We start from the raw sequence: 27,097 nt of genomic DNA, 5'->3' as shown, positions 1-27,097 counted from the left end.
TGCTAGAAAACGCCTTCTATCTGTGACTTTCATTCCCTCAATTGATTACGGTGACATTATTTTCATGAACGCTCCTACAAGCACTCTGCAGATGTTGGATGCTGTCTATCATGGTGCACTAAGATTCATAACTGGCTGTGATTATCGTACCCACCACTGCACCCTGTATTCACTGGACATCATTAACTTCACACAGACTCTCTCACTGGTATATTTTCATCTTTAAATCACTTCTTGGTCTGCTGCCTTCATACATCTCCTCCTACATGTCTCTGTGTGAGTGCAGCTACAGCGTGCACTCTCAGGACATTATTACCTGCAGTGTTCCCTCAGTGAGGACTGAACTAGGCAAAAGGGCCTTCTCCTACTCCGCTCCTGTTTCCTGGAATATCTTACAAAAAGATTTGAAGCTCTCGACCTTGACCTCTCTAAGTGGCTTTAAGAATCTGTTGGACTCCTGGCAGGGACCAATGCAGACATGTTCCTGTTTTTAGTTTTCTACATTTGCCTTAGAATCTAGCTGTTTTTTGTTACCTTTTCCTTTTAGCCATCCTATTTGTAAAAAAAAAAAAAAACCTGCAGTATGACTTTTTATAACTGTTTATTGTTGTTGCTGTTGTCCATTGTTGTCATCTTTCTTTGTTGAAATCAGGTCTCTCTTGTAAATGAGTCCTCGAGGCTCAATGGGATTTACCTGTCTAAATAAAGGTTGATTGATTTGTTTGAAAAATTGCAAATTGCCCAGTTGAAAGATGGTCGTTTTGGACAAAGAACACGTTTTCCAGCCTTTTAAAATAAAAATTAAAAATTGTGGGTAATTTCTGAATGAAAACTGTAATTTGTGTGTTTTTAGGTGAACGTTTTGGCTGGGAGCCAGGGCCGACGTGCCGCGTGACGTGGCGGAGAGCGGAAGAGCTTGTTTGTGTTTTGGTTCTGAGGGGAAGTTGCGAGAAGAAAGAAAGGAGGAGACGTGACGGGATTCTTGAAATTATCATCTTGGCTTCCCCCCAGCCATCTCGCCATTAGTGCCCCTGGGGTTCCGTCCGTGTGTCTATATTAAAGCGGTGGCATTAAAAAGTTCGGCCTCGTCGTCTGGCTCTTGACAGGTTGGTGTTTGCAGCTGGCGGAGTGATTAGCGCTAACCTTTAGCTCAGTTGTCATCGTTAGCCTGCGCTGTCGCTAGCTGACTCCAGCTAATGTCTGATATCCGTTACAGCAACGTGAAATATAAATATAAGTCACTATCGAGTCCAGCGACTCTTTTCATGTTGGTAAACGGTTAGTAAAGCCTGATTTAGCAACAGACACTTTGCTAATCCAGCAGCTAAACAGTGGGTGGAATGCTAACAAGTGCTAGCTAGCAAGCTAATGACGATTCGGCTTCGAGTAAAGTAAGATAGCTTTAGCAGCTATGTTCGTTTGTGATTATGTAAAACAAGAATGCTTTTGCTGTACATTTTCCTACTTTTACGATAGTGGTTTTTACCACTTCAGTTTTACTTCACCCCTAGTTTTTAGTAGGGGAAAGCAGTTCGTAAGCTAACCAGCTACCAAATACAAAACGCGTCACTTGTGTGAAAACATGAACCGCTGCCAACATGAGTTCCCGATTGTTTGTAGTCAACAAATGGCAGCTGCAGCTAAATCCAAATATTATGTGAGAACAGTAGTCATATAGGGCGCAGTGTTTGTTGACAGTCTGTGTGATAATTCTGGGTGAACACAGTCTGTTCTTGCTGCTTGTCTATGTTTTAAGACTTGCTCCTTAAAAGATGAAGCTCAAATTTGTAACTGCTCTGCAAAAAATTATATATAATTTGTGCCTCAAAGTACAGATACAACCAGCTTAAAGTCTGTATGTTCAGGATGCGGCTCGTTTTATTTATTTGACAGGATGGATTAACTTTTTTTCTATAATCTCCCATTAAAAACTTGTTAAATTGCAGAAGTATAAGAATTGATTTTGTGTTGAAGCATATACTGTCTTACAGAAACTAGCCTCAAAATGGGTTTCCTGTTGATGAACATAGCTTTGCATAAAAAGAAAACCGAGTCATGAAATAGTTTGAAAAATTCACTTCACCTAGCGTGAAGGCGTTATCCGTGTGGTTTTTATTCTACTTATTGGTCAGTTTGTTGTGATGAGAAAAATAGGCTGTGGTTTTGTTTTCTCATTAAAGCTGATGCTATGTTTGATTAGCTCATCCAAGAGCTCACAATTAAACATCACAGGGTGTATTTGAAGCCTGTGTTTTGTTATTATGAACAGCTTCTTGCATAAAATGTGGAAAAAAAGTGCTTTATGAAGAGATAAATGCCAAATATTAAATAGAGAAATTATTAGTGCACTGTATTTAAAATAAATAAATAAAAATCTTGCTCTGTTTAGATAAATAGTGAATGATTTTTTTTTAAATCACAATAATTTGTCTTTTTATTACTGTAATGTTGTTTTCGGTGGTGTCCAATTTAAAGAAAAAATCCTAAAGTTATTAAGCCCATAATATTTTGTAACACATGTTTATTAATTGTGACTTTATTATCGACCTCAATAGTTTTAATGATCTATTTTTATTATTTATTTTATGATTTTTATTGTAACTGCAGTGTTTCCCCTAGTTAACTTGCCATGGCGGGGTGCTCATCTCATCCATGATTTTTGTTTTGGGGGGGCATTCAGCATGAGGGAAGAGGCACCTTTAGCTTTTTAGCTAGAGCACCTGTATTGTGCGCTGCTAGCTTAGCACAACACGTTTGAGTTGTGCGCTGTTTATAGGGACAGTTTTTATGTGTGGGGGGTTCAGCTTGAGAAAAGAGGCAACGTGAGCACTGACTTTAGCTTTTTAGCTTGAGAGCTTGTATTTCGCACCGCTTGCTTAGTGCTATGTCAGTGCTGGGTGGGGGGGAGTTTGGTTTGATAGGTGGGGTGCTCAGTTCTATTGACGGGGTGGGGCACCCCGCCTATATAATAATAATAATAATAATGTCATCACAATGTCAGCACTGTATGTTTCCATACAATGGCTAATGGTAGGGGAAACACAACTGGTTCACAACAAAACAACTGTTGGCCTTTAAATGTCAATATCAACATTTATCAACTCTTTGGGAACAAGATCTGCAAAACGTAGTTGTTTTTTTTTTAAAAGAGGATACTTTACACTTTATTAGATGTTAAAAAGCAGATTTAATTGTGACGAGAAGTTCAAGATAGCGTGTACGCTGAACATTACGTTTGTATTTTGTCTTAGAATTCCACAAAATGTTCTACACATTACCCTCTCCGGATCATTGACTTATTCTATCCCAACAACAGCCGTCTGTTTTATTGGTAGCATTTATTCCTAAGTAAGTTAGTGAGTAATGCATGGTATGCATGCCAACAACAGCTCTTGCAGCAGAAACGGGCTCGGATAATCCGTGTGTGTGTTCGTTCACCCTGTGATGAATCACTGTTGTGTGTCACTCCAAAACAACTTCTGGTTGCTGTTACATTTCGAGGTTGTGGAGTTTATTTGATAATGATATACTAAAGATGCGACTTCTTGTGATAATTTCAGGTTATCAGAAAGTGTGTCTACAGTGACGTGCTGACATTTCCTTCTTGTTATGTGTCTTTAAAAACGACAACACATACAACTTATAGGCACACAACACAAAATATTCATATTAAATAAAAGACTCAAGTACAGATTAATTCCATTAACTCATGTTTTAGACACACAGAAGTTTGTTTCATTTTCTTCAGGACACACATCTGTTGAGTTTTATAACTGTGTTGCCATTTTCTGGGCTGTGTTTTTGTAGACACTTGTCAGTGAGAATGTATTTAACAGCATTCTCCAAACTGACAACAAACCCATGCAAACTTTGCATCAAACAGTGGACTTCCACATACAATTTGGCATTGAAGCGGCTTCCTTCAGGGTTGGGATGGATTTGTGCTTTAATACTAAAATGACTGTACAAATCTATAACGCTACTGTCATTATTTGAGGAAATAACTCATATTTCCTGTTTGGGTGAAGTTTTTCCAAAAGGCAGTACACACAGTGAACAAAAATAAGATATCCATTTTGAAATCCGGATTGACCAAGTTTTAATTAAGTCCAACAAAGATTAAGTTTATATCACAACATTTCCAAACATTAACCACTAATAATCTTTGTGTGTGTGTGTATACAAATAACAGCTGCTGTTTAGGCTGTGTTGGCACATAAATGATGAGTTCCTTCATCATTACTGTTGCTCTTTGCCACAACACACCCACACCGGACGGACGGCATAAATCGAGCAAGGCACTAGAATTATTTGGTGTTTTGTTGCTCTGCTTTTCTTTAATCACGTTAAGTTATATGAATACTATATAATGTATTTAAGTTTGCCTAAATAGGTCAGTATTTTCAGGTTTTATGTTTAATTCTTAATTATACATTTTACTGCTTCTTGCCTTACAAAACTTTCCCATATTAGAAACAAAACTTGTTCATTGCTTTTAAGTGATGTAAAGTCTGTATTTTATCAAAACTAAGACCAGAACTCGGAGTATGTTTTCACAAACACAATTGCTGTTCACATATTTATTCGGGTTTTGACCTAGTTTATTGTGCTAGTGGCTTTGCTGTACGTTATCGGAGTCTGAACATGCATTTGTCCTCTTGTGTCTCGCAGCAGAGGTGCAGATAGTGAAGTTTGGCCCACGAGATAGCGAAGATTCTGATTAGGTCATGGCCAGTCGAGGAGGAGCTTCACGACCCAACGGACCCAACGCTGGGAACAAGATCTGTCAGTTCAAGCTGGTGCTGTTGGGGGAATCAGCTGTTGGGAAGTCCAGCTTGGTGCTTCGCTTCGTCAAAGGCCAGTTCCATGAATTCCAGGAAAGCACAATAGGAGGTGACATCTTTACTTAAATGAGTTCCAAAACAATTTGATATTGGAAACATCTTAAAATGTGGCGCTGTGCTTCAGTGTATTTGTAACCTGATTTGTGGAAAGCATGTAGTTTGTTTGGTTATTTTGTCCACATTGTGCTGACTCACCCTCTTTACCTCATCCTGTAACCCCCCCAGCGGCCTTTCTCACCCAGACAGTGTGTCTAGATGACACAACAGTGAAGTTTGAAATCTGGGACACTGCAGGTCAAGAGCGTTACCACAGTTTGGCGCCCATGTATTACAGAGGAGCACAAGCTGCCATTGTGGTCTACGACATCACGAACGAGGCACGTACACCAGCTCCTAAGGCGCTACTGAACTTTTCTCAACATTTGTGCGACTTCTAGTTGTTGATGCCACTGGGGTTTATTTAGGATTACAGAGGACTCACAGGGGCATCAACAAGTTGCACGTTCTCTGTTTTTGCAGGAGTCCTTTGCACGGGCAAAGAACTGGGTGAAGGAGCTGCAAAGACAAGCTAGCCCTAATATAGTCATCGCTCTGTCGGGAAACAAAGCCGATCTAGCCAACAAGAGAGCCGTTGACTTTCAGGTCAGACTGCACATTCCCCTCCTGCCTGTTATAACACCTTTTACATCTCGTGTTTTATTTATGCAAAGACTTTCAAAGCAAGCATCACAAATAATATAATTAGAGATGCACGATATTGGTTTTTAGGCCGATATCCAATACTCCAATATTTTAAAACTTATTTGTCCAATAACTGATACGAATACCAAAGTTTTTTTCCCCTGGACCTACTTACAGAGACTACATAGCTTTATCTGCTGTGGAAATAAAATACTACATTATTCTGCACGGTCTTTGTTAATTTGACCTGCTACCAAATGCAGATGTCAAAAAGGGGCTGAAAATGATGCAACACTTCAACTTAGATTATGTTTAATGTCAAATTTAATCATGACATTTACTCTCTAACACAATGACAAACACTCGAACAGTGCCAATTTGTACATTTTCACAAATCTAAACTCAACCTGTTCACAAGTGAAAAGTGCATAAGTAGTGCATTAATAGATATACTTGACAGTTTCTTAAATAAAAAAACAACTTAAAACAGAAGAAGTAATGGTCGGAATGGTGGTTCTTATGATGGTTAATTAGGTTCAAAGTGTTGTAGGACTTCATTTTCGCTCCTCCTCACATCACTGACGCAGAGCAGTTCTTGCAAGTAGCAGTTCTGCTGTCAGTTTCCAACGCTTTAAAAAAAACTTCCACACCGCCGACATTTTCACTTCTTCCTCTCCCGCCGTGATCAGGTAGGTGCGCGTGACGTCATAACGTTGTGCTGGCGCTGCAGGCATCCTTGTCACTGGGTCGTCATACAAAAACAGCTCCTTTTATATTTATTTATTTACACACACACATATACATACATATATATATATAAACAAACATTGCCTTTTATATCGGTGAGTTATTTTGATGAAATGTCCGATATTTAACTTTATCGCTAATATCGTCCGATGCTGATACCATATCCTAAATATGATTAATTTCTGCAGCTATGATCTTTGTAACTTCAGCTGTTTTCTCCTGCGTGTAAATAAAAATGCTCAGAATATTTATGCTGTTTTCTTTGTGACAACAGGAGGCTCAGTCTTACGCCGATGACAACAGTTTACTTTTCATGGAGACATCAGCCAAGACATCTATGAATGTGAATGAGATATTTATGGCTATTGGTAAGTTATTATTATGTTTAACATGTTACAGGTTATTATATTATTATATGTATTATGTGTGTATATATATATAATATTATCGTATTGTGTTAACATGTTACTGGTAGTCTGTGCATTTGTCTGAGTCAACTCGATTGGTCCTTTTGCTATTGATCATCCTAAATGTATTAACTGGGAAAAATTGGCTTCTGTTGTCCTTAAATGAACATTTGCTTTTTATTTTATAGCAAAGAGATTGCCAAAAAGTGAGCCTCAAGCTCCAGGAGCCACCAGTGGTCGAACCCGGGGGGTGGACCTGACGGAAACCGCCCAGCCAGCCAAGGCTCCATGCTGCTCAAACTAACATGAAGAACACACTTTTCTTAGACCTGTATACTAGTAACTAATGTGGTCCATGCCCCAGATGCCACTGCAGCTACTAATGTCACCTGTTTAAAACAACAAAAGATAAACAAAAAACCCCGGCTGCCCCCCCCCCCCCCCCCCCCCGCACCGCCCTCCTTACTTCAGTTTTTCCTGCAGTTGCAAAGTCGGTGCCGTCTCACTGAAGGTTCTTTGCAGCTCTGCCTCTTTCTTTGTGCTACCTGGTGAAGCCTAACTCTTACTCTCTGCCGTCCAGCTGGTTGCATCCATGAATTAATCTGAGTGATCAACGATCGCAGATATGAAACACACAAGTCCATCATCTTCGCTCCAACATGTTCATAAGAGATTCATTTAAAGGAAGTGATCACATCCTCTTTTTGAAATAGCCCAAGACCTTACTACAGCTTTTTTTTTTTTTTTTACACCAATCTTCTGTTTTGATCATTTTTGATGACTCTGATGATTATTGTTTAATAGGATTTTGTTTAAATTCTGGACTTCTATTTATGCATATTTACATGGGCTAAAATAGAAACAAAAACACAGTTTTTACCTTTTGGTCTGCAGTAGCACAAATAAAATATTAGGGACAAAATGGACAATTTCTGGTGAGAACGAGAAAGGGAAAAAAAACTATTTATCTAAAAGTTAAAAAAAAAAACAAAGGTGACTACAGTGATTTCACCGTCTCTCTGCCTCCCCCCCGATGCTCCAGTCAATTCTCACACTATAGAGTACATTCACTCCCTCCACCTGTAGGCTTCTTTCTGGGGCTGTGCCGGCTTGGAGTTGGTCCATAGTGGCATTGTGCAATGTTTTCCAGTGTTTGCCCTGCAACCCCCCCCGTCCACCCATCAAGGCTCGAGACCTTCAGTGACCACCTCTTCATTTGACATACGTTGCGGCCTTTCATAAATCTTGATGAGCATCTCATTTTGGTCAAACCGTTGGTTTTCTGTCTTTTGATGATTTCTAATTATGCAATTAGCCTTTTTCATCATGTCAGTGTTGCTGGGCCCCTGCGGGGTTTGCACAGGGTTAACGACGACGAAGGTGGTAGTGAGGGAGGAGAGTTGCAATACGTGAGTTCTTTGTCATTTTTAAGGAATCATAATTATTTGACACCTTGATTAGAAAAGTGCTTTAGACGCATACGTGTGTCACTTTTGTTCTAACTCCTCCTGGACTGGCTGGTGACTGATTTCATGTATAAACTTAGTAACATGCACATTATTGTGTGTGCATGTTTGAACATGCGTTTGCACAATAAAACGCATGGAAGACTTCTCCCAACTAAATCTTTTTTTTTTATTATTTTGCCCAACCTTAACCCTCCTGCAGCCCTCTGATCAAAATGACCCACAAAGCCTCAGTTTCTGATTAACACCTCTGACCCAAGGGCAGCAGGAGGGTAGATCAACTGTAGCCTGTTACCTTTCCTGCACCATTGTCAGCACTTGCATTTTTCCCTGTCCCCTCTTGTTACACACAGACTTTAATTACATAGAATACTCCTAGTCAGTATCTTTTTTTACTGATCTGTCTTACTCATGCCTTGCACTAATAATGCTCATGAATTTATGTTGTCATAATCTCAGTGTTATAAATATATACATAATATAAATATATAAATAATATACTGTAAATATGGTGTTGCAGTGTAGTTACTTTTTTATTTTCCTAGTGATGGGACTAATGCTTGCGAAGGAGTTGTCTAGATAATCGTTAGGAAGGAAGATAATGTACAGTTAGCAAGAAAAGCAGCTACAATCTGGGTTTGGAGTTTCGTTGCCGTCTCTTTTTTCACACAAACAGTTAAATTATAATCAGTGGTGGTCTTTATAAATATATGTAGTGTTATTAACAACAAAAATTACATTGCATTTATTTAGATGTCTGTCTTGTACTCTTTCTCTCAGAAAAGAAATATGTTATACCCCCAAAGTTGGTTTCCTGTTTTTTGTTGGTTTCCAAATAAAGTTTTTGTTGGCTTTTTAAGATTTTTTTTTTTTTTTCCAGAACTACTGGTTATAAAAGTTTCTGAGAAGCAGGAGCTATTAAATTAAAAACGATTGCCCCTCTGCCTTTAAAAAATAAAAAAAAATATTGCAGAAATGCACAAAAAAATTAACGGCTGTCTGCTTATAAAAAACATGGAGATTTAAATTAAATAACGTGATAGGGCTTGTTTTTTTTTCTCGCAAACGCTTCTTTGCCGCGACACATTTACATGCAAGTTTTACAGTACTATTACATAACCAAATAAAAAAAAGGAACATTTATCAAAGTAATCAAGCAGGTTGTGTGTACATGTATTTATTGTTCTTGATGTTGTATATATGCCGTCTTCAAAAATGAAATTATATCAGATTTTGGGCTACTGCCTAACATTTTTCTAGATTTGACCTTGAGTTTTTGCCCCAGCTGGTTGGATTTTGTGACCCCCCCCCCCCCCCCCCCTCCTGAGCTGCGGTTGAAGCTGGTCTGTCTGGCGCCCCCTGGAGGAGGAAAATGGCGCTACAGCCTGAAATTGAAAATAAGGATGAGCGCCATGTCTGATCCTCCGCTTGTGGAGTAAAGTGGACAGCCGAGCGATCGTTTCCCCGGGGCCTGCGCTCCCCTTCGGGTTTCGGGGGTGACCTCATGGCTGACAGCGCAGGGATTCAGCAAGGTTCACCGGCCATCGGAGCTGCGGGCCTGGTTCCGGCCGCTCCCGGAGCCGGAGGGACGGAAGGCTCCGGCGCGGCTGGAGGATCCGCACGTATCACCGCGAAGAAGGAGCAACTCCGCTCGGCACCGCGGCCGAAGAAGCTGGAGAAACTCGGAGTGTATTCATCTTGCAAAGTATGCGCAATATGCATACACTTAGGAACTGTTTAGGTTCTGCGTTTGATCCAAAATTAAAGGCATGCTGGTGGACTAGGCTGAGTTTCCTAAATGCAAGCGCAGCAAAGGAAGCCATTGCCGCACTTTAGTTTTTTTCTCGTTTTAATTGTACAGGCACGAACCAAGATGAAGAATTTGAACACAAAGTGTTTTGTTTGCTCCAGGACTTTTCGGCAGGGGCCTTTTCGCTGCAGACTGTGTTGTATTTTTACAGTGATGCTGTTTCTGTCAAGGTGGGGGGGTTGGTGAGCGTAAACATTGGCTCGACGCTTTCGGGAGTTGCTGGACGTGAGCGCGGGGGGGGGGGGGGGGGGGGTTGTATCCCAGCCTGTGCTCGTGCTCGGTCTCGTGCTTTCACAAGATTTCCCAGTGTCCGAATAGTCTGTTGGAACCCAGCAGTGAATGTAGAGCGTGTTTCTGGGGGCTCACGCAGCGTTTGAGCCGCAGAGAGGGACGGAGTCTTTGTTTTGACAGGGTGACAGCTGCTGCGGTGGGCGGAGTTTGTTGTGGTTTCAGTGCGCATGCGCAGATCTGCATAACCAGCTGACCGTGCTGACAAGCTTCAGCTGTGTTTTTCTAAGTTTCCTTAAATTATTTTAATCCGAGTGACCTTTCAAAGTTTTAACATGTACAGTATTGTGCAAAAGTTTTAAATCATCCCAAATATCTTTAGACTTTACATCTAAAGAGCCAAGATTTGTTACATTTTCAGAGTTCTCTTAATCAGATCAGATTCTGGCTGCTTTTTCACTCATTTGACCACGTGCATTGTGCGCCTTAAAAAGATCCCATTTAAAAAAAGAAACTCTGCTACATTATGTGTTGTTTATGTAGATCCAGGACACGGCAAATCTGGACTCATTTCTGTTAGTTGAAGATGCTCCACTTCTGATCTGTTTTAAATGAAAATGACAGAATTTGATTTCAAGATCTGAAACAATTGCTTAGCTTTAAATATTGTCTTATCAGTAAACTACTTTACCTCACCTGTCAGGCGTGGATCAGAGTGTCTAAATAAAAATAGTCAAAAGTTTCACTGTATGAATGTTTATCAGTTACTGTAGCTTCTCTTATGCAGCGTTACTTTTTCCCCACTCACTGTGACTATAACTATGACTATACCTGTACACTTAAATTCAGGGTGGATTTGCTCATTAATCAATTTCTCCTTGAACTTGTTTTCGAAGGCTGAAGGACCTTGTAAGTGTAATGGCTGGAAAAGTCAGAACCCCCCACCTACACCACCCCAGACAGACCAGCAGTCCAACACAGTCAACCTGCAGGAGCCCTGTCGGAGCTGCTCACACACTTTGGGTATACGAGCGTGAACAGAACATAATCCTGCAGAAAAAAAAAGTTTATTCTGTGTTACTCAAGACATGTTTGTCTTTCCCAGGCGATCATGTGACTCACCTTGAAAATGTGTCAGAAGAGGAAATGAACAGACTATTAGGAATCGTCTTGGATGTGGAGTATTTGTACACATGCGTTCACAAAGAAGAGGACGCTGACACCAAACAAGTCTACTTTTCTCTTTTTAAAGTAATTTCCTGTTGTTGCTGATATTTATTCTACAAATACCGTATTTTTCGCCGTATAAGTCGTGGTTTGTTGCATAATTTGTATGCCCTGCGACTTATAGGCTGAAGCGATTCATTCCGACTGAAAAAAAATGAACACTACCATTTTCAGCCACTAGATGGCAACAGATTAGCAAGTTATGCCATTGTATCATGTAATAGGAAAATGTGGCTATAATGACAAATTCAAAATGTTTAAGACAAAAACAACTGGACTTTATTTATTGTACTTTACTTTATACTTTATTATTTTTGTCTTGAACTTACCATGTCCTGGTGGATGACTGAGAATCTTCACCAGCTATTAATGACACAATCAGCTTGCCCAAGTCCCCCACCTTCATTCTGCTCGCTGCTAATGTGCATTTTTAAGGAATAGTTCAACTGACACACATCTTTGCTATAATTTCGAGCAAACAAATAATTATTTTTAGGTGGTTATTGTTAAATTTGCACAGCGACTCGTCCCGTGCACGCGCTTACTTCCACCTATCGGCTTTTGAAATACAGCTGACTGTCAAAGTGCATTTATTAAGCAAAATTTAGACTGAGACACACCTTTACTATAATTTCGAGCAAACAAATATTTGTTTTTAAGTGTTAATCTTGTTAAATTCTTGTTAAAGTCTTCCCGTGCACGCCCCAGCAGCCGCCATTTGACAGCCAGTCGATTTTTGGCACAACACCAGCCCAAATTTCCAGGTTGTCAGCGGTGACGCGTAACAAATGCGACACATAATAGATACGACGTATACGGTGAAGTGACGTATTTATGGATTTTTCCACTTTATTAGACATATTTGGACTGATGCAACTTATACGGTGGTGCGACGTGTACGGCGGAAAATACGGTAAGTTTGTCCAGCTCTGCTTTGCATTCACTTAAACTTCCAATATTCTGTTTATCTTCCAGCTGTTGAGAAAATCTATCCTTCAAATGGGGAAACCAATGTTAGAAGCACAGGAGAGTCCTCCGTTTGAAAAACCCAGCATTGAGCAGGTAAAGTCTAATAAAAAAAACAACCTTCATTTCATTTATCACTTGATATCCTGACTCAAATTTCCTGTGTGTTCACCAAAAAGGGAGTGAACAATTTCGTCCAATATAAGTTCAGCCATCTCCCATCAAAGGAACGTCAAACCATCATGGAGCTGGCTAAGATGTTTCTGAACCAGATCAACTACTGGCAGCTAGAAACGCCCTCTCAAAGACGCCAACGGGTGCCCAATGATGACGCAGCGGGGTACAAAGCCAACTACACACGGTAGGACTGAGCAGATGCTCCTGCAACCTAATTCTGAGCTTTTTTTTTTTTCAAACAAAAAAAAATGTTTTGTTCTGTTTGTAGATGGCTCTGCTATTGCAATGTGCCTCAGTTCTGTGACAGCCTGCCCCGCTACGAGACCACGCAGATCTTCGGCCGGACGCTGCTGCGCTCTGTGTTCACTGTGATGAGGAAGCAGCTGCTGGAGCAGGCCCGGCAGGAGAAGGACAAGCTCCCCCCTGAGAAACGCACACTCATCCTCACACACTTTCCAAAGTAAGAGACACGAAAGACAATTACCAAAAAAAAAATAGTGCACATAATGCATGCACTACAGATTTGTACACGTCTACTCAACTAGTGTTAGATCTGGAGGTCTGAAACACATCAACGTCAGATGAAAGACACTCATACAAGAAAACCACATTTTACAGATCACACACAAAAACCTGAGTGCACTTTTTTTATTTTTAAACACAATTCAAATAACAACTAAACAAACATGAAATCTGCAAATGATAACTCAGATTTGTGTGTTGTATTTTAGTTTTGCACCTTCAGGGCCTTTGCGAACCACAAAAAGTACTTGATTGACTTTTACTTGAATGTAAACTAAATAGGGGGATGACAGGCTTATTTTTTTTTTTAGATTAAGTAAACAAAAAGTGCAGGATTAGGACATCTAATCCTTGTTATCTACTATGTTACAACATGGATTCTTCCCTCTGTTATCACATGAATGCAGCGTCTGTGTTTTTCTCTGCTCAGGTTCTTATCTATGCTGGAGGAGGAGGTGTACAGTCACAGCTCCCCTATCTGGAACCAAGACTTCCTGGCAGGAGCTGCAGGAGGGCAAATACCCATCCACACAGGTAACACACACACACATTTTGTTAGCACGCGTGATTATTTTCACTTTTGAGATTTGCAAGGCAAATAGGAATACAATGACTCAATCAGACACCATCTAACAAAGTTAAGTCAGGTCCTCTGGATGGATTCTTCTTTGCTGAAATGTTTCGTCTTTTATCCAAAAGACTTCTACAGACTGAGGAGCTGCAACAAACTCAGTCTTATAAATAGCACCTTCTCATAGTGGATCAACCAGTTTGTTGGTGACAGCCAAAACTAGTTGTTCACATGCAAAAGGAGGACCATCAGCCTAACAGTGGATCATTAGTGCCCTAAGGCCGCTTGCTATTCACAGAGGGTTGAATGATACTGGCAATAACAGCTTTGTAAGAGGGGGACAGTTGAACATGGAGGCCTCCACTCCTGTTTAATGATGGATGGTTTCTTTTCACAAAGATGGCCTCCTTTACTCCTCTCTCAAACTTTAACACACCAGTCTGTTATTGATAATAGACTGGTGTGCATAAAAAAGATCTGAAGCTCTCGACCTTGACCTCTCTAAGTGGCTTTAAGAATCTATTGGACTCCTGGCAGGGACCAATGCAGACATGTTCCTGTTTTTAGTTTTCTACATTTGCCTTAGAATCTAGCTGGTTTTTGTTACTTTTTTTGACATCTTATTTGTAAAAAAAAATAAAATCTGTATGCCTTTTTGTGGCTGTCTATTGTTGTCGCTGTTGTCCATTGTTGTCATCATTCTTTGTTGAAATCAGGTTTCTCTTGTAAATGAGTCCTCGAGGCTCAATGGGATTTACCTGTATAAATAAAGGTTGAATGAAAAAAAAAAACATTGTTCCTCTCTGTCAAGGATGTGAACATCTTCATCCCTGAAAGAGTGACCGCTGGCCTGGAGATGAGTGTAGACCGCAGAGTCCTGGCCTGATGATGTTGATCTTCTGTGCTGGTCCATCCTTTTGGCCAGTGGCTGTTTAGTTTCCCCGATGTAAGACTGATCACAGCCCTCCTGACACTGAACAGCATACACAACATTAATCTGTTTGTGCCGGGGGACTGGATCTTTGGGATGAACCAGTCTTTGCCGTAATGTATTTTGGGGTTTAAAAGCCACTGGGACGTTATGTTTAGAAAATAAACAACTCAGTTTCTCTGATACTCCCTCAACATATGGAATGACCACTGGTCTGGGTTCCTTTTCACCTGATGGCTGACTGGTGTCCTGTTTGGGTTTCTTCCCTGCTTTCAAGAAGACCAAATTAGGGCTCCTCCGATGCCAACCTTCTGTCTCACCCCCTGTAGGACCAAGTTCCGAACCTGGGGCGACAAAACCTTCTCCATTGTTGCCCCCACCCTCCGGAACTCACTGCCCCAACAACTTGGTGCCTGTTCGTGCATGTTTTGCTGTGTTTTTATGTGTTATGCATTGTTGATTTTATTTTTTTAACTCATGTAAAGCATATTTGAGTATTTAGAAAAGTGCTATACAAATAAAATGTATTATTACTATTATTATTGTTATTATTATTATTATATCCACATTGCTCCAGGGCCTGTCTTGTGTGGGATTTCTCCTTCTCCCTAGCTCCTGAATTAGTGGGGACACCAATAGTTCTGGCTGTCACCAACCAACAAACTAGTTGATCCACTATGAGAAGGTGCTATTTATAAGACTGAGTTTGTTGCAGCTCCTCAGACTGAAGAAGTCTTTTGGAGTTTCAACAAGATGAATCCGTTCAGAGGACCTGACTTAACATTGTTAGATTTTTCTACCTGGATCAGGATAATCAGACTCTATACTTTCCTTCTTTCTGTGTAGTGATTAGTGCTCCTCCAGTGTCCAGGCCAATCTACTACAGCACCAGTCCTGTGTCTGTGGACCCGTCCACATGTGGCAGTGTCAGTCCTGCCAGGAAACCTGCCTCAGCCCTGGAGTCAAACTCAGGTATGATTAAAAAAAAAAAAAAAACAGGAATTAAACAGGTTTACTGTGCAGGTTTAACCCACCCCTACATCTACCCCAGTTTAAATCAAGATACCACAGTGAGATCAAAGATTAAATAAAGTAGGTTTATTTTGCTTCTTAAACTTCAAGATAGTCTCAGAGTCGTTTCATCAGCCATGACGATAGACAAAAGGAAAACCCAGAGAAAGTTTCCTGATGATGCAAACAAAGCTGCTGCAGCTGAGCTCATCGTTATCCAGCTTCCAATCCTGTTTGTCGTTGTTTCAATTCTGATTCTGTATTTTATGGGCATTCATAAAAGCTAAACGGATGAGGATTTTGAAGTGTCCTGTGAACTGTGCTTATAGTTGGAGAAAAGCGTAAGGCATCAGAACCTCTTCACCACGAAGAGAACAAGAGACCCAGGGTGCTGGGAGACATCCCCATGGACCTCATCAATGAAGTCATGGCAACCATCACTGACCCTGCTGCCATTCCAGAGGTAACCTGATGTTCTTTATGTGGCCTTCTACACTGTGACATGTGCCCTTAGTTATAATGGATCTTGTAAGATCTAAAAGGTTTAATGATCAAGAGTTTCTGCCTCCCTTCCTGGTCAGACCAGTCTGCTGTCGGCTCATTCTGCACGCGATGAAGCGGCCCGCCTCGAGGAGCGAAGAGGAGTGATTGAATTCCACGTCATAGGGAACTCCCTCAACCAGAAGCCCAATAAGAGGATCTTGATGTGGCTCGTTGGCCTCCAGAACGTGTTCTCCCACCAGCTTCCCAGCATGCCCAAGGAGTACATCACCCGGCTGGTCTTTGACCCGTGAGTTTTTCTAACTGTGCTTCATCACGCACGTAGCAGAGTTATAGTTAATAGATGTGTTTTCCTGCAGGAAACACAAGACTCTGTCATTGATCAAGGATGGGAGAGTTATCGGAGGAATCTGCTTCAGGATGTTCCCATCCCAGGGTTTTACAGAAATTGTCTTTTGTGCCGTCACGTCCAACGAACAGGTCAAGGTGAGAGTGCTTCCTGCTTTCGTTTTCAATAGCTCCACTTGTGCAGCCAGAGTCTGACGTTTGTCTGTTTCTCTGCAGGGTTATGGAACCCATCTGATGAACCACCTGAAGGAATACCACATAAAGCATGAAATACTGAACTTCCTTACTTATGCTGACGAATATGCGATTGGTTACTTCAAGAAACAGGTGTTTATTGAAATGTGTGCACACCATCAACACGCTAATGAATATACTGTAGCTGCAAAAAATAAAGAGCCCTCTCCTCGTCCTTTTCAGGGTTTTTCAAAGGACATCAAAGTTCCCAAAGCAAAGTATGTGGGCTACATCAAAGACTATGAAGGAGCCACGCTCATGGGCTGTGAGCTCAACCCCAGCATCCCTTACACAGAGTTCTCTGTTATCATCAAGAAGCAGAAGGAGGTACGTAGATGACATTTGAAAAAGGTCTATCACGTTTCTGTTTTTCTAATTCATCCATCTTCTTTAAAACCCCCATAGATCATCAAGAAGCTCATAGAAAGGAAGCAAGCTCAGATCCGAAAAGTCTACCCAGGCCTGTCCTGTTTTAAGGACGGAGTCCGGCAAATTCCCATTGAGAGCATTCCTGGCATACGTATGTTTACTATGAACTGCACAGCATACAGTGTGGAGCAACTCGCTCAGCTATCTATCAGAGGTGATTGTTTTTTTTCTGATTTGATTTTACTGACAGGTGAGACTGGCTGGAAGCCCCCAGGCAAAGGGTAAGAGTGTGAAACTTTGTCTTTATGCATTACTTCAACTAATAATTTAATCCAGTCGTAGACTTTGATCTTGTTTTCACATGAGATCCGTTTGCATTTACAGCATATAAAATACATGATTTTTGTTCTAGATATAACACACATACATCGATCATGGACAGAATAAACTAGTTTATTTTTCTTCTGCTGTTGTAGGAAGGAACTGAAGGATCCAGACCAACTGTACAGCACTCTGAAAACTATTCTCCAGCACGTCAAGGTGAGGGACAGAAACTCTCAGCTCAGTTCTGTGAGATCAACGGCCAAACATCTTATACTGAAGACAAACAGTGATAATAATGGTTCATTATGCCTGTATAGTCTAAAAGCTTGTTAGATTGGCTACTTCAGCCATTTCTCCATCACCATTCAATTCTGCTTCTTTTCTACATCCGTGCCATCTCCTGTTCAGTTGTCATGTAACACACAATCCGACACACTTATTCTTACAAGCTGATGTGTTTATTTTTAGAGTCACCAGAATGCCTGGCCTTTCATGGAGCCTGTGAAGAAAACAGAGGCTCCTGGTTACTACCAAGTCATTCGCTTCCCCATGGGTATGTGTAATATGACTGCTTCTTTGGGGTTCAGGTTAAACATATATGCTAGACCCGAATAAAAAAAACGCCATAGTGTTTACTCTGGATAAGTATGCACAATTTGTAATTCCACTTGAGCTCAAGTTGAGCAACGGCGCTAAAGAGCTTCTTTTTTTTTTTTTTCTGATTTAGCAAAATTACACGGCGTCAATGTTATACATTAAGGAATTTGGAAATAACTTTTAAAAATGATCACAAGCACAAGGATCAGGTGTGAATTTAAGGAGACAAGTGAGTCTGTTGTATATAGGACGGAATGTGACAAAATGAAATAAATACATAATACAAACATAATTAAATGTACAATTAAATGATTAAATATGCCATTAAATAAAGAAATGTGCCTTTTAAATTATTTCATGATTTATTTAATTTTGTCACCATGAAATTATGTTAACTGTCAATCTCACTCGTCAAACTCAGTGGGCGGGACTAGGGCGGCTCGTGAACAAACCCTGACACCTGATTGGTTGCTCCTCACAGCAAGCGAAGACAAATCGACTGCAGATAATGGATTGATCCACAGGCAAGAAAATGTATACCAAATCTTTAGGAAGCGGTAATTGTGTTTACGTGTGTTTGGATGAAACCTTTTTTTCATACCATGAATGTAAAGAAGACGACGGCGCGCTTTTAGGAGCTGCATGGAGGGAGCTTCCATGTATGAACTTATTCAGACCGAAGCAATGGATTTTACATGATCAACATTAGTCCCGCCCACTGAGTTTGACTGACTGTTAACATAATTTCATGGTGACACACAAAGGTGGAATGGGACAAAATGAAATAAATAAATCATGAAATAAATAATTTTAACTGTGTATTTAATAATTTAATTGTATATTTGCATATTTATTAATTTAATTATTTAATTGTGTATTTGTATTTAGCAGCACTTCCTGTAACGGTTTCATTTGTGACTCGCAGATCTGAAGACGATGAGCGAGCGTCTGAAAAACAGGTACTACACCACACGTAAGCTGTTCATGGCCGACATGCAGCGCATCTTCACCAACTGCCGCGAATACAACCCTCCGGAAAGCGAGTACTACAAGTGTGCCAACATACTGGAGAAGTTCTTCTACACCAAGCTCAAAGAAGCGGGGCTCATCGAGAAGTAGATGAGGTTTTTCTCCTCCGAAGCTGAGAGATGAGATCAGGGGTGAAGGAAACAAGAAAAAGCCTACCGATTGTGGACTGGGAAGGTCTCGCAAGCAAGGTGAAAATGCTTTCTTGTTTCGGCGCAGATCCTGAATCAGAACTTCAGATATTTATTTAAAAGGCGACCAAGACGAAGGTCCTCAGTGAAGAACCGTGAGATTGTTTGATTGTAAACACGAGAAATATGGTCTTTGTGTTTCAACACCAGGAAAGAAAGATCATTACAAGATGTCAGATGAATACGCGTGAAACAGGTTCCATTATTTAGTGGCTGAATGCAGCAAAAATGACACCTAGTTGAATATTTGTTTGATTGACTCGTGTTTTTCCTCTCACTCGTGTAGGGATGTCACATCAAGGAGCCAAATATTCATTCAAGTGTTTCCTGTGAGGAAAATGAGTTTTTGTTCAACTCTTTTTGCTTTTACGAGCATGTACAGCTCCAGTGGGGTTAAAGTTTGTCTGTGATGAGTTCGTCCTGCCAAAAAAAGAGGAATACAGATTTTAATTTTGTAAATATTTTAATAATTTTAAAGCACTTATGCCAACTGTATATTTTAATATCTACATTTTTTTTTCTTTTCTATTAAGCCACAAGCTGCAGTTTGACTATCCAAATGCACTTTTAGTTAAAAATGTAGCCTCTTCTCATGAATTACACTGTCAACTAAAACTAATTTAATTATCTAGAGTCTATTCTTATTTATGTGCTGAAATTCAGAAGAGTTACGTTTAGGACAAAGGTCTTAATTTATTGTCTTATTTTTGTCCTGCAAATTGAGATTGAAAACTTTATACTTTGGGGGGAAAAAAGCAAAAACTGTGCAATACTTTGTAGTTTTGCTGTTTTGTAAAGAAGTGTTTGTACTTTCCAAACTTTAGGGGAAGAGAAGAAAAAAAAAACAATCTTTTGTAAAACGTCTAATGATTTCAAGCTTTGTACAGTTTGACATAGATTTAGCCTATTTTATAGACTGAATAAAACAAATGCAAAGCTAATCTGTTTTTGACTCGTCAATAAATTTCAACTTGTGCATAAAAAATATTCCAACCTGCAATTATTTACCATAACCGCTTTTAGAAGAAGTATGCAAGTAGTAAGGAGCGGTAAATGTTTATTATCACATACGATATCAAGTTAAAGGGACATCACACGTACTTTCAGCTTCTCGTTATTGAAAGGAACTTGGATATTTCTAAAAAAAACTGACCATTTTTAGGAAATATAACTAAATTTGACTACATTTGAAAAAAGTAACAATAGGGACGAAATGCACAAAATTATCTAAAACTAATCTTATATACCTAAAGAAAGCACAGAGGTAAATAAAAGCACTTAACATCCAACAAGTCACTACAAAGCAACTTTTAGCGACATCCAACAAAAGACTCGTTGTATTTCTCAAGTGACTGCTGGCTGCGCGCAGATTTCCGCGCAGACCTCCTATCAGACTTCTGCTTGAAAACAGGAGAGTTGAGAAACTGCAGGTCTGTGAATTTGTCGCCACGGCGAAGTTTCCTGTTGGAGGAGAAAACAATTGTTTAGCACTTGGAGTCGTAGTAGTAAAAAAAAAAGGAAATGCATCAAAGAGAGCAGGCTCCAAGCGCGAACGTACGCGTTTAAGGAAGGTTCCTTGTAGTCGACTGACGTGGTGCAGCGCCGCTTGCGACCAGGAACAGGCGTGGCGCATCGAGCATCTGAGAGACGTGAGCCGCCACAGAAGTTAAGGAAGGGTGCAGGTTGCAGATTGGTAACATCGCACAGTCTTAAGCCCTGCCCCTCTGTCCTTATACCACCCCCACCTGCAGATATGTGGAGAAAGATGTGATGGAAACAGACTTGTGTATTTACATTCAAAAGTGAACACCTAACCCATTCTATAAGCCCAGAGAAGTGAAAACGGTCAAAATATGACCATCAGCTGTACAAACAGTGGTGACTGAAGATATTTTTTCCGAACGGTCGATTCTGTAAAGTGATTTGGGAGCAGAGTAACAAATATCAACTCACGTTTCTGGCTCGTTTTGAGTCTCTGTGGTTTTTGGTGAGGCAACAGAGAAGAGGCTTCGCACGAGTTGTCTCTAAAATTGGACAGGACGTTGTTTATTCTCGTCATCTCAGCCTCAACAAGTGGACTGACAGGAAGCAAACGGTCCATCTGCTCACTGGGAGGCCCTGAAACAAACACAGTCAACTTCAAGTTTTCATATTTTACAATCTGATCAATAAATGAAGGTTTCAACAGCAACTATTAATCACTAAAGACTCAACCTAAACAAACATGCTGTGTACTTTGCTATTGACATGTATCACTGATAAACACGTGAACACAAATGTCTACATTAAGCTACATTATGTATACAAATGAAGTTCTGTCTTTTGTCAAGTCTTATTATTTTACTGCACAAAAAAACATCCTGGGTTGTCCTCAGGCTGGTTTGGTGAATAGCAAGCGGCCATCAGGCTTCTAATGATTTATTGTTATGCACCAACGATTGATTGTTAAGACTGATGGTCCTCTTTTTACTATGGAACACCAAAAATGCTCTAAAATAAATAAAGCATGATGAAATAAGTATCTAAGCTCATTATAATGAAAAGTTTTCATTTTTATTTCATAATTGTGCTTTTCATAACTACTTATTTATTTCACAATGTCACTTTTCAGCAGTGACTTTAGCTGTCAATCAGTGTCAGTGGGTTGGATCTTCACACCCACTGGCTGATCCTTCACATCCATTCGTTTTCCTGCTGCTAACTGGTACAGCTAACATAGCAGCTAGTAGCGACTTGCTAGCTCAACAGTCATCAAAGATGGCAGAATTGCATGAACTTTGTTCAGCTCAGGTAACTTTAGCAGAACAAATTCTTAATGTGTTATTTGTTTATTTAATTTTGAGCATTTTGGTGTTCCATATTTTACATGTGAAAAGCTAGTTTCTGGAATTCCACAGCAGACTGGCCTGAACCACTTTGAAAAGGTTCTATTTGTACGACAGAGTTGGTTGGCAGGCCTCAGACTGATGAAGTCTTTCGAATAAAAGACAAAACGTTACAACCAAGAAAAATCTGTCCAGATGGCCTGACTTAACTTTTTTGTAACTGCAAAAAAGACAGAATTAATAAATGGGAAGTAAACAGATCATTTACTTACTTTGGGAATTTTCATCTCTAGCAGAGACGTTAGCAAGAGTAGAATCAGGCAAGTGAGGACAATTAGCTTCATTAGAGTCAGAGTCTGCCTCTTTGAAAACTGACTCCTCCTCATCAACAAAAACTGAAAATTATAGAAGCAGGTGATTATTATCACTTGTAAAAAACAGGCATGAACCTGAAGCTTTAAATGGGTTTTGTAAATACCGGTACTCACCAAAGAACCCTCGACTTGGAGGGACGTCATTTATTTTCCGTGGGACAGCGTTTGAGGACTGGCGTCTACGAGTGGTGATCCCTCTGATCTTGTCAGGAGAAATCGGTCTCCCTTTTGTTTTCTTAGGGACATAAAGGCTGTCGTCCGAGTCTGAGGACGGAGAGGATGAGCTGGTTTCACTTTGTTTGGAAGCTGCACATGCTGCTTCGGTTTGAGCCTCCTTGTTTATGGGTGTGGCTGGTTGACTGTTCTCTGCTTTGGCCTTAAACGGTGTGACGTGGATAGCCTCCTCACAGTCAAAATCAAACGTGTCGTTAAAGCCGAGTGATGTGTTAAGCTTATTACTATGTGCTGGTGGTGCTGTTTTGGCCCGTGTGGCTGAACGGTCCCGACTGTTAGAGCGAGCTCTGGGTTTGGTATTCTCCCATGGTTTCTTTAATTGGGCACGGTCTGGTTTGCGGCCTCTGTCAGGTTTCTGCGACGCTGGTTCTAGTTTGGAGCAAGGCTGCTGCTGCTGTTGGGCTTGCTTCCTGGTTGGCTGCTTTGACTTTTTGGGAGGAACATGCTCAGGAGTGGAGTGACGCATTTCCTCAGTGTTGCTGAGATCTACTGCTTCTGGCTCTGCTCCTTGTTGGTTTGGATGCAGATCTCTACTGTCACTGTGAATAGGACTTGAAAGTATAGCACCAAAGTCTGCAAACGGGTCTCCTTCACTTAACAAGCTTGAACGTCTAAGGCGCTCAGATCTTCGCCTGCTTTTTCCGTCTGTGTGTCTGCGTCTCACACCAACTGTGGATGGTAAGGTAATCTCTTTGTCACAATACTGTTCATTCCTTCTAGAGGTTGGAGGATCTATGTGAAATAAAACAAACATCAGTGTGATTAAAATAAATTAATTCCGGGTCGCAACAAATGTAAAAGTTATTAAAACGCCACAAATAAAAATAAAACAATAATACCTTCACAAATTGGTGAAGCTTTACTCAGAAAGGGCTCCTCAAGTTTCTGGCTGCTCCTTTGAAAAATGAAGGTAAAAAATGTTGACAAGACAGTTAATATACAGAACACAACATCGTTTTCGGATAGTCTCTTCATTTTAAAACTCACCTCGCTGAATGAGGATGGTGCTGAGTTTCCACGTGAATGTCTGCAGGTTTAGTCTAGCTCAGCAAAAAAAAAAGAAATGCAACAATTGAAGCAAATTAATTATTTGGCATGGTTTACAAAATTATTCTAGAAAACTTACTTTTAGACTTGAAACCTAAATAATTTAGACTAGTTCAATATCAGTCTTGAACAGTAAACAAGTTATACATGTTAGAGAGTGTACCATTGAAGCACTAGCTGCCAGAGCTTCCTGCTCTTTCAGCTTCCTCTTCAGGAGTAGCAGGTGAAGGAACAGGGCTTGTTGCTCCCTCTTTAGCTGCAGGATCACAGCATTGGCCTGCCTCACTTTCTCCTTTTCAGCTTGAAGGGCCACAGCCAGCGCTTTGTTGTTCAGCTGTGCACCCTTTAAGATGCTGTGTGTAGAATTAGGCCCTGGGAGAAAGTTTGGTCAGAACATTTGACTATCCTGCATAACAACAGCTGCCTGAAACATCTGTATGCATAACCATATAGACATGCACTACAATTGTTATAAATAAGCTTGACCGCTTACCAGTATTTTTGTTCATCATTCTTGATCGTCTCATGCCCGGATTTGCAGCACTGGCCAGCCGTTTACTCCTTTTCTCCTTCATCTTCTCCTTGATGTCCTCCAGACTCTGCTGGAAAGACTTCTTCTGAACCCGTTCTCTAGCCATGGCTTAGGGTCTATGTAAAGTAATATTATTATTTAGGCGTTCCGCAGCATCAATGACACATATCGCTACACGACGACGCTAATGTGTTGTTAGCTTACAAGCTAAGTTAGAGAACGTTACTGGTTTGGTAGGACGCTAGGCTATATTTAGCAACCCGACTTTATAAATTACAATGAAGCAAACCTAAAACCTATCAGAGACTATATATATATATCACGGAGATTTTATCTTAAATGTTTCAATAACAAAAATAATGGAAATTATGCGGTAAAACAATCCATTTCATCTCGGCTAAGTTGTCAGTTGTTGTTCGAATTCAGAGCCGCGACTGCTGATTGGTGAAATTTTTGTAGTGACGTCACTTCCTTTGCGTGAAATAACAGTTTTGCTCGCGAGATGGCGATAATGTACAGGAAGTAAGAGACGTGAACTACAGGCGCGTCTAAAAAAAAAGAGAACGTCATGAAAAAGTTAAATTTTTATTGTCACTCACTTCAGAAAGTGAAACTCATATATTGCATAGATTCATTACATATACAGTGAAATGTTTCAAGCCTTTATTTCTTGTAATTTTTGATGATTATGTACAAATAATGAAATAAACAAAATTAAATGTCTCAGAAAATTAGAATATTAAGTAGCCACTGCAGTGTGGGCAGGTGCCAAGTCCTGCTGGAAAATGAAAGTAGCATCTCCATAAAGCTTGTCTATAGAAGGAAGCATGAAGTGCTCTAAAATAGGTGCTGCGTTAACTGTGGACTTCAGAAAGCACGTGGACCAACACCAGCAGAGGACACGTCCCAAACCATTGACTGTGGAAACTTCACTCTGGACTTCAAGCAACGTGGATTCTGGGCCTCTCTACTCCTCCTCCAGACTCCGGGACCTTGATTTCTAAATGACGTGAAAATTTTTCTTTAGAGGACATTGAACCACTGAGCAACAGTCCAGTTCTTTTTCTCCTGTAGGTAAGATGCTTCTGATATTCTCTGATTCAGGAGTGGTTCGACTTGAGGAATGAGACATTTGTAACTCAGTTAATCAGCTGATTAGGGTGTGACACCAGGAGTTTACAATACTGGAACCTCTTCACAATATTCCTATTTTCTGAGATTGAATTTTTTTTTTTTGTCATAAGCCATAATCATCAGATTTACAAGAAATAAAGGTTTGAAATATTTCACTGTGTAATGAACCTGTATGAGTTTCACTTTATGAAACGATTGACAATAAAAATTGAACTATGATTCTTAATTATTATTTTTTTAGATGCACCTGTATTTGTAACTCCTCATTTGTTTTATCTGTTAGGTCCAAACAGCACTACAATTATCTAATTATAACTCTTGACGTCTCATAATCAGTCCTCTTTCACCCTTTTCCTGCCAGTCAACTGGAAACAAACAAAACACTGAAGATGTGTACCACTAGGAAATGAAGGCCTAATAAGCTCAAAGACCGTAATCTATGAGTGAATATCTAATTTCCATGGGGCTCCTGCAGCTCCACTGAAATTAGTGTTTTTAATTGACCTCTGTAGATAAGAGTTAGTGCTGTAAAGTGCTGTGCAGCGAGTGGATGGAGCTAATAACCGTGTTAATCTCACCGACAGGCAGAATTTTCAGTAATGTTCCCTGAGATTCTTCTAAACCTCTCAAGGCTTATTCAGATTTCACTTCAGCTAAGAAGTCAATTAACTTCAGTTTTCTGACACTTTTCTTAAGAGTCTACATTCCTACCGTCTTGCTTTTGACATTGGGCCTAAACAAACACCGTTCGTGCGTTTACACAGCTGTTCTTATTAAAGCCACCTTGCCTTCATAGCATTCATTATTACCCTCTTGAGATTTTCTCAATAAATGTTCCATGAATACTGGAATGCTTTACGATACACCAAGACCCGTGATTTCATTTACATTAAAAGTCAAACATGACATGACTTTTTGGCAGAGTGCAAGGACGTAATTAGCATGGAGCTAACGGCATCCATTTGGATGCTCTGTCAACGGGCATCCAAGAAAGTGTCCATGCAAACCAAGTGACTGGCACTGGAACATTTTACTGCACGTTTAGCTACGTTTTTACTTGTGCAAACAAAGGGGCTCTATCCCAGACTAAAACTGTGGTTGAAAAAGTTGTTGTCCCATCATCTCAAAATACAGATGATCAAGTATTTGTTCACAGAAATGATAAAGGTTACAGCTCTTTAAGAAAATCAGTTATTGACAGAAAGACATCTTTAGATAACTGACATCTATAAGAAGTCATTTATTCCGAGTGCAATAGCCATTCTTAATCAAACCACCTGATAACATCTACCTATGGTATGTGAAATGTTTTATTGTATGCACAAAGTGTTGATATTTTGATCGTATGAATGTGTTTTATTTTATGGTTGGAGAGCCGAAGGAAAATGTCCACCTTGGACATAAAGTTTTATCTTATCTTATCTTAAATGTCATGTTAAAAACGCTGAGCATCTTGGAAAAGTGACTGAAGAATGTGGGAATTAAAAACTTAAGTTACCTGGCACAAGCAGAATTTTATTTTTTTGATAGGTTTGTTTTCACCACTTATATTTTATTTATTTTTATTTTATTTCAGGGGCATGTGACTTGAATGTTTCTGGAGTTCAGGTGTTCTCCCTGAACCTGCTCGCATGTTCTGCACGTTTCATTCCCATTCCTCTTCCGTTCTTCTGCTCAAAACAGAAAGAGCTTTCATGGGCCATCAGTGACCAGAGTTCATGTAAAACTATGAAACATGTGAAATAGATGGATAAATTAGAGCATTAATTATAT

General features: G+C 40.1%; 3 protein-coding genes across 4 annotated transcripts; 2 read left to right on the top strand and 1 right to left on the bottom strand.

Annotated features, from left to right (window-relative positions):
* The first annotated feature begins 882 nt into the window (after positions 1-882).
* rab5aa (RAB5A, member RAS oncogene family, a) lies at positions 883-7,079 on the top strand. 2 transcript variants are annotated; one of them, XM_037693205.1, is made up of 6 exons: positions 883-1,106; positions 4,675-4,893; positions 5,070-5,221; positions 5,364-5,486; positions 6,547-6,640; positions 6,868-7,079. In XM_037693205.1, exons 2-6 carry the CDS (start codon positions 4,728-4,730, stop codon positions 6,981-6,983), a joined length of 651 nt encoding a protein of 216 aa, XP_037549133.1. In that variant the 5' UTR covers positions 883-1,106; positions 4,675-4,727; the 3' UTR covers positions 6,984-7,079. The 2 variants fall into 2 exon arrangements, with proteins under 2 accessions (XP_037549133.1, XP_037549132.1); XM_037693204.1 differs by having other exon boundaries at positions 4,672-4,893.
* Positions 7,080-9,528: 2,449 nt separating this feature from the next.
* Positions 9,529-19,367, top strand: kat2b (K(lysine) acetyltransferase 2B). Its single transcript, XM_037693203.1, has 18 exons — positions 9,529-9,850; positions 11,080-11,206; positions 11,289-11,434; positions 12,386-12,472; positions 12,556-12,737; positions 12,822-13,013; positions 13,506-13,609; positions 15,424-15,549; positions 15,918-16,051; positions 16,170-16,378; positions 16,449-16,575; positions 16,654-16,764; positions 16,855-16,998; positions 17,077-17,191; positions 17,291-17,321; positions 17,517-17,580; positions 17,833-17,917; positions 18,887-19,367. Exons 1-18 carry the CDS (start codon positions 9,650-9,652, stop codon positions 19,078-19,080), a joined length of 2,379 nt encoding a protein of 792 aa, XP_037549131.1. The 5' UTR covers positions 9,529-9,649; the 3' UTR covers positions 19,081-19,367.
* A 1,094-nt stretch (positions 19,368-20,461) lies between these two features.
* On the bottom strand, positions 20,462-24,323 carry sgo1 (shugoshin 1). The gene is made up of 9 exons (XM_037692882.1): positions 24,152-24,323; positions 23,822-24,030; positions 23,599-23,651; positions 23,451-23,506; positions 22,492-23,343; positions 22,276-22,398; positions 21,132-21,296; positions 20,737-20,923; positions 20,462-20,639 (listed from the first exon to the last, which is right to left on the bottom strand). Exons 1-9 carry the CDS (start codon positions 24,294-24,296, stop codon positions 20,489-20,491), a joined length of 1,941 nt encoding a protein of 646 aa, XP_037548810.1. The 5' UTR covers positions 24,297-24,323; the 3' UTR covers positions 20,462-20,488.
* Positions 24,324-27,097: the final 2,774 nt, after the last annotated feature.

Source organism: Nematolebias whitei, chromosome 19, assembly GCF_014905685.2.
Source record: "Nematolebias whitei isolate Nwh7 chromosome 19, NemWhi1, whole genome shotgun sequence".
Classification (NCBI taxonomy): Eukaryota; Metazoa; Chordata; class Actinopteri; order Cyprinodontiformes; family Rivulidae; genus Nematolebias; species Nematolebias whitei.
The sequence above is the reverse complement of the archived record's forward strand: the minus strand, read 5'-3'. Positions and strand labels throughout refer to the sequence as shown.